The 6,628-nt window shown below is 40.3% G+C and overlaps 1 protein-coding gene across 2 annotated transcripts; it reads left to right on the top strand.

Annotated features, from left to right (window-relative positions):
• Positions 1-1,673: 1,673 nt before the first annotated feature.
• Positions 1,674-6,392, top strand: LOC115729024 (probable E3 ubiquitin-protein ligase HERC3). 2 transcript variants are annotated; one of them, XM_030659449.2, is made up of 7 exons: positions 1,674-1,961; positions 2,110-2,774; positions 3,307-3,519; positions 3,888-3,998; positions 4,759-5,127; positions 5,283-5,390; positions 5,799-6,392. In XM_030659449.2, the coding sequence occupies exons 2-7, from the start codon at positions 2,436-2,438 to the stop codon at positions 6,177-6,179; spliced, it is 1,521 nt and encodes a 506-aa protein (XP_030515309.1). In that variant the 5' UTR covers positions 1,674-1,961; positions 2,110-2,435; the 3' UTR covers positions 6,180-6,392. The 2 variants fall into 2 exon arrangements, with proteins under 2 accessions (XP_030515309.1, XP_030515311.1); XM_030659451.2 differs by having other exon boundaries at positions 1,676-1,961; positions 3,310-3,519.
• The last annotated feature ends 236 nt before the right edge of the window (positions 6,393-6,628 follow it).

Raw genomic sequence — 6,628 nt, 5'->3', positions numbered from 1 at the left:
TTTGATCTGATCTTTGGTTATGATAACTTCAAGTTTAATTGGTGGTTAAGGCATTGACCAATGGGCTTGCCTCTGCTTTCCCATTCTCTTGCTCCTCGAGATTTGATTGTTAATCAAAGTCAGTCAAGCGGAAGAAAACAAGGGAAAGGGGAAGTAAGCAAAGCGAAAGAGAGAGAGAGAGAGAGAAAAGAGCCACTCGCATGGAGAAAGGAGGATTATGCCACTCGCTTGACTTTGTACTTTTCCTTTCCATGTTTGAAGGGAGAAGTGTCAAGAAAGTTTTAAACAATTGTATTAGTGTCAATTCAGTCATAAATTTTTTTTGTGCAATTCAGTTCTAAACCTTTTGCATTTGTGTCAATTAAGTACTAAACCTTTTATTGATGCTAATTTAGTCCTAAACCTTCTGCATTATTGTCAATTCAATCCTAAATCTTTTATATTTATGCTAATTGAGTTAATCCGATCAATTTTGATCTAAAATCGCTGATGTGGACATCGATTGTCCTACATGACACGGTTAGCGCTAACTTAGATATTTTTTTAATATTATTTAAATATTTTAAATAATTTTGTAAGCATTTTTTTGGTTTTTTTAAAAAATTTATTTTTAAAAATTATTTAAAATATCAACAAAATTAAAAAAAATATCCACGTTAGCGCCAACCGTGTCACGTAGGATAATTGACGTCCATGTCGTTGATTTCCAATCAAACTTGGCCGAATTAACTCAATTGGCATAAATGCAAAATTTTTAGGACTAAATTAGCACTATTGTAAAAGGTTTAGAACCGAATTGGCACTAATAAAAGGTTTAGGACTTAATTGGCACAAATACAAAAGATTTAAGACTGAATTGACACCAAAAAAAGGTTTAAGACTTGATTGGCACTAATGAAATAGCTTTTAGGACTTTTTTTACACTTTTCCCCATGTTTTGAAGCTTCTATAGAGTTTTTGTTTTTTTCCCTGGCCGGAAAAGCTTTTATAGAGTTCAAATTTTCTTAATTTTTGAGCTTTAAAAATTGCATAAATAGAATTAGTCTACATTAGTTTCTCTGACTTTTTTCCTGCTTTCAAATGACGGGAGTTGAACTTCGCATCTATAATATTTGCGTCCCCATCTCCTCAACCTATTTATCAGTAGAGTTGCATGTCTATTGATATTTGAAGCCACTTTAAGAGTTGCTTTACATTGAAAAAAATCGAGGAACCAAATAGAATTAAAGGGTGAAAATCGTATCAAATCGGGGTGATTGCGCAAATGGCCCCGCTTGCACCATTCCAGGGTGAATAAAGAAACATACAAAACCGCGCGTGGGCGATCAACGCGCGGGAGAGAGGGGCTAACCAAAAATAAAACACACACCCACACCCAGTCCGACGTGGCAACATTTCCCCGACAGGAGTGGCGCGAAAAATGATGCTGTCCTTGCTGACGTGGCAGATCCAAGCGCTTCCATCGAGGCGAATGATCACCAAAACCAAAACCAGACAGACGCATCAGTCGAATCCCCCGAAACAAATTCTCGAGTTCTCGTTAACAAGAAAGAGGTGAAAATTGAAAATGAAATGACGCCGATTCCTTCTCCTACGCCCCGACTCTCTCTCTCTCTCTCTCTCTCTCTCTCTCTCTCTCTCTAAAGTCAAGAGAGAAATTCGCCATTGACTGTGCTTGATTGTGAGCTTCCGAGAGAGAGCGAGAGAGGGGGAGGGCTAGCACGTAGTGACAGCGAGGAATTGCGGCCTACAAAGAAAGCAGCAACTTTCTTTTCCTCGTCTGGTGGAGAACTTGTCATCGAGCGCTTTGCTTTTCGATTCCCACCTCACTTTCTAAGCTGCAAAAGAAAAAAAAACTAAATGTGACCCATACCCACACAGCCCACAATCCTTCTTCGTTTTTTCGGTGGAGGAGTGGGGATCATAGCCGAAAAGAAGTCCACCAGTCTCGCCTTTCCGAGGTAAAGATTCCACCTTTAGCTAACCCCCCCTCCCTCTTTTTCCCCATTTGGCTTGGAGTTTTGTTCTTAATTGGATTAATTAGCTCACTGCAATGCGATTGGGTGTTCGATTGGGATTGATTTGTGCTCGAATTCTCTCTCTTTGCAGGTGAAAGATCTGCAATTTCTTCTTCGAGACGGTAATTTGGGGGCCTGATTTCTCTCTTCTGATGTTTGATCCACAACCATCGTTCCGACCCCCTGTTAATTTCTCGTCTAGACCCCCCTTGCTCTACTCAATTTCCTACATTTTCCTTCCCTCAGATGTCTTCTTCATATGTTGCTTCAATTGCCTTAGATTTCGCTTGAAAATTTGACACTTTCCGCAATACTAGTGCTTGCTTGAGCTCTCTGTTCTCGCTTCCACGTCTGTCTACCATTTAATTCGGAGGTTAAGTTAATCTACCCATCAAGTTGATTTTTGTGGGGTTGGAAATGGGTGATAGATATAGATCAATCTCAATTGAGGATTTGCCCTCACATTTGATTCTGGAGATTCTGAGCTGTGGGCGGCTCAGTCCAGTTGATCTTGTTTTCTTAGAATTGACCTCTAGAGCTTTTGGGGGTAGTCATGGGCTGCACCCCAGCAAGTTTCGATCACTTGTGGAGCTTGCTGCATTTCAGCTCTGTAGTTCTCATCCTACGTATTCCTCTATGAGCGTGAAATCGAAGGAGGAGATCTTTAATCGGTGCGGCAGCAATTGGAAGCGGCTTTTGAGGTTCCTGCAATCTGTGGAGCAGTCGTCCGACACAGTTGAAACATCCTCTGGCAACGTATGTTTCTGTAGTACTTCGATTTTTAAGGATAATTAATTGTGTTTTGAGGGGGTTTAAGGGATGGTTGGCATCCATCAATTTGATTGCTATATAATTGCGCTCGAAAATTATTGGGCAAGGTCCTTTTTTAATGCTTTTATTGGATAATGAGGTTATTAGAAAGTGAAAGTAGAGATTAATTAGCTTGTCTCCCCATTTGGTTTTACTTATCAAATTCGTTGCCCAATTATCCGAAGCTTAAGAATTTCTAAATTTCGATACAAAAACAGTGCTCGCAACGATCGTGTCGGCGTCTCTCATGATTGGTGCTATATGTCTGCTTGGTGAGATTTTTACCTGCCAAATGTGGAATGACTTGACCATCAAAAGAATGATTTTGGTAGAAACTCAATGCAATATATATGTCATTTTGGGGGGAAGAAAGATGAGGAACCTTGTAGTCTTCCCCTGCCCCTTTCGACCAAAGTCTTATTAATCTGTTAGCAATCCATTCGTTATCGTGCATGCTCATCAATTTTTATTTTATCAGCAGATGCAGGTTACCACCGGGAGATTTCATACATTACTTCTCCATGATTCATCCGTTTATTCTTGCGGATCTAGTCTAAGCGGTGTTCTTGGTCATGGTGCTGAAACAACACAATGTGTAGCATTTACCCCAATAAGTTTTCCACACCCGACGCATGTATTACAAGTCTCAGCCTCCCATAATCATGCTGCTTTCGTCACACAGTCTGGAGAGGTTTGTAGTTTTCTCATCCTTCTTTGGCTAGATAAGTTAGCATGTCCTTTCCCTTTTGGGAAAGTAGAGGGAAATCGATGGGAGAAAAGAATAAAATCATCATGATTTATGCTTTTTGCATCTCCCATTTTCCTTTGTTGCTATCTGAGCCAGACTATTGCATCAACTTGTTGGGCTTGATAATGTTCTCATGAAGAGCTCCAGTTATCAATTCTACCTTAGCAGTTGATGTCTTACTTGGGGGTTTGCCATGATGCTAGCTCTGCAGTTCGTATGGACATAGATATGACATATGCTACCTAGACATTCCTCTTTGTCCTTTGTATGGTATTTCCTATAATTTTACAGAAAAGATTCTATCGAAACAGGTTTATACTTGTGGAGATAATTCATCCTACTGCTGTGGACAGAGAGAGACAGCACGTCTGATATTTAGACCTCGGCTTGTTGAAGCATTGCAAGGTGTTCCCTGCAGACAGGTGATCCATCAAACCAATTTTCTGTATTTTGGATATTGAAGGTTTTGCTAGTCTAGGTAAATGCCATGCTTCCCTTTTCTATCCAGGAGAGAAAATGCAACCCCTCCTCGTGTTCATGATTGCTTTTTCCTGCTGCATGGGTGTCTCCCATGGCTATGAAGTTTATCTGTGGGTCCCTAAATAAAGCCTGGGAAGATGGTTTTGAAGAAAGAATTTGGGATCTGAATCAAATATTTATTCGATGGAAGCTATTATTGGATCTTCTATTTTGCTAGTTGTCAATTCTTAGTTTCTAGATGTCCTACAACTATCCTCAAAGTTCTGTGGATATCATGTCTCTTCTCTCCTTGATTTTTGCTAGAAACATGATAAAATTAGTTGAGAGTTCTTTGAGTACTTTTTATCCCATTTAATGAGAGACAGCAGAAATTCATCATATCATGTATCTTTACTCATCTAAACCATTTTGTTTTGGTTTTGACATTTCTCGTGTAATTTTTATGCTCAAATTATACATGGTCATTGATTACTCAAGTCCTATAAATGCTCGAGTATGTTGGACTGCTGGTTATATCTTAGTTCTTTATCATTCACTTTGACTGATCTGTCATGGTAAATCATTGTTGGGAAGCGCGTCATTTATTCTTGCTAAATAGTTAGTGGTTCAAATTCGGCATTTCAATGATTGATATTGTTTATCCTTGAATACATATTCTCCTCCCACTGTAAGCAAAGTGAGAAAAGCTAAAACTTCTTTCAGGTTGCTGCAGGGCTTAATTTTACTGTTTTCCTCACAAGAGATGGTCATGTCTGTACATGTGGCAGCAACACTTATGGACAACTTGGTCATGGTGACACTCTGGAGAGGTCGACGCCAAAGATGATTGAACAATTTGAAGCTGTAGGCCCTGTGGTTCAAATTGCTGCTGGTCCAAGTTATGTGTTCGCTGTATTAGAAAATGGGGCACTCTACTCTTTTGGTTCAGGTTCCAACTTCTGTCTTGGACACGGAGAACAGCATAATGAGTCCAACCCCCGTCAAATTCAATCATTTAGAAGGAGGGACGTCCATGTGGTGCGCGTTTCTGCAGGTGATGAGCATGCTGTGGCGCTGGATTCTAATGGACTTGTAAGTTCTTAGGCTGAATATTAATATGCCTTTTGACTCCTAGCAAATAAAGAGAAAAAGAAAAGGGATGTGCCTTTTTATATTTCTTGTTTTTCCTTTTTGTTTTTTCATGCCTAATGCATTAATATGGAGTTGCAATTCAATGGATGTATCAGGTTTACACTTGGGGCAAAGGCTATTGTGGTGCTTTAGGCCATGGAGATGAGATTGATAAAACTACTCCGGAGCTTGTAGAGAACCTAAAGGGCCATCTTGCAGTACAGGTCAGTTTGTGTAACATTTCTTTTAAGTTATGGCATCCCAAAATGAGAAGGGCTTCCTAAGTTGGCAAAGACTCGACAGCCTTTCTGTTAGAACAGTTGCCCAAAAGTATACATAAAGTGGCATGGAACCTGAGGTGCTTTTCAACTCTTTATATTCTTTGACTGATCAAATCTGGGGCAGGATATGAAACCAGGTTTATTCAGGGATAAGTAGGGACTTCTTTTCTTTACTTTTGGATATCAGCTGATTCATATTTTTTTTCTTTTCATCTTTATAATAATAGTATAATGGTTCTTTAGGATTTGTTTTGCCTTTTCCGTTCTTTTCTTATTCCGAAAGAGGAAGGAGGTGTAGAAAGAGAAACCCGAACAGTAGTCAGTCTTCAATGCCGGGTTATTCACTTGCAGGTCTGTGCAAGAAAGAGGAAAACCTTCGTCTTGGAGGAACATGGTTTTGCGTATGGTTTTGGACGGATGGGATTTGGCAGCCTGGGGTTTCCGGACAGCCTGGGGTTTCCGGACAGAGGAGTATCTGATAAAGTCATGAGGCCAAGAATCCTTGATAGCCTGAGAGCACACCGCATCTCCCAAATTAGTACTGGTCTGTACCACACTGTGGTGATAACTAGCAAAGGGAGGTTGTTTGGGTTCGGAGACAATGTGAGGGCACAACTCGGGCACGACATGCTGAGTGCCTGCCTGGAACCGACCGAGATGTTTGCCCAACAAACAGTGGATGAAATGGGCTGCAGCTCTGGAATGGAGGGAGACTCTGGCTCCAGTTGTTGAAACTAATGATTCTTTTTGTACTCAAGTATGTTAGATTACACGTTTGATGTCCTTAGAGGAATTGCATAAATCTCCAGTGTGGAACTTGTGGGGCCAATCTTGTCTCTTAAAAAGGCTGGCGTACGAAATACTTGTCTGTAGTACCTTTGGCCTCATTATTCTTCTAAACCATTTCTCTTACACTAATGAAGTTTGTTGCCAACTTTTGATTCACTTGCCGCTACATTCGTGCTTATAAATTCCGGTCTCCGTGTAGAGTACTAAGAGTAAATGGTAATTGTCTTTCAGTATATTTTAGGTGATTCCCCTAGGAAAGGGATTTCTTGATCATTTTGGGCAGAGCCACAACCGCATAAGGTTCTGGCACTTTCGATTTCCACAGTCCCCTCGTTCATCATTGGAGGACAAGTTGTGAGGTTGGGTTAATGTATGCTGGTTTTTGATTCCAT

The sequence above is a fragment of the Rhodamnia argentea genome, chromosome 2 (assembly GCF_020921035.1).
Source record: "Rhodamnia argentea isolate NSW1041297 chromosome 2, ASM2092103v1, whole genome shotgun sequence".
Classification (NCBI taxonomy): domain Eukaryota; kingdom Viridiplantae; phylum Streptophyta; class Magnoliopsida; order Myrtales; family Myrtaceae; genus Rhodamnia; species Rhodamnia argentea.
This window is presented reverse-complemented; position numbering and strand designations above follow the sequence as displayed.

Excerpts from the sequence above, each read along its gene's own strand:
- LOC115729024 (XM_030659449.2), top strand. The coding sequence starts at position 2,436 with ATGGGTGATAGATATAGATCAATCTCAATTGAGGATTTGCCCTCACAT. Across the intron at positions 3,520-3,887 it reads TCGTCACACAGTCTGGAGAG|GTTTATACTTGTGGAGATAA; the intron begins GTTTGTAGTTTT and ends CTATCGAAACAG. Across the intron at positions 3,999-4,758 it reads AAGGTGTTCCCTGCAGACAG|GTTGCTGCAGGGCTTAATTT; the intron begins GTGATCCATCAA and ends AACTTCTTTCAG.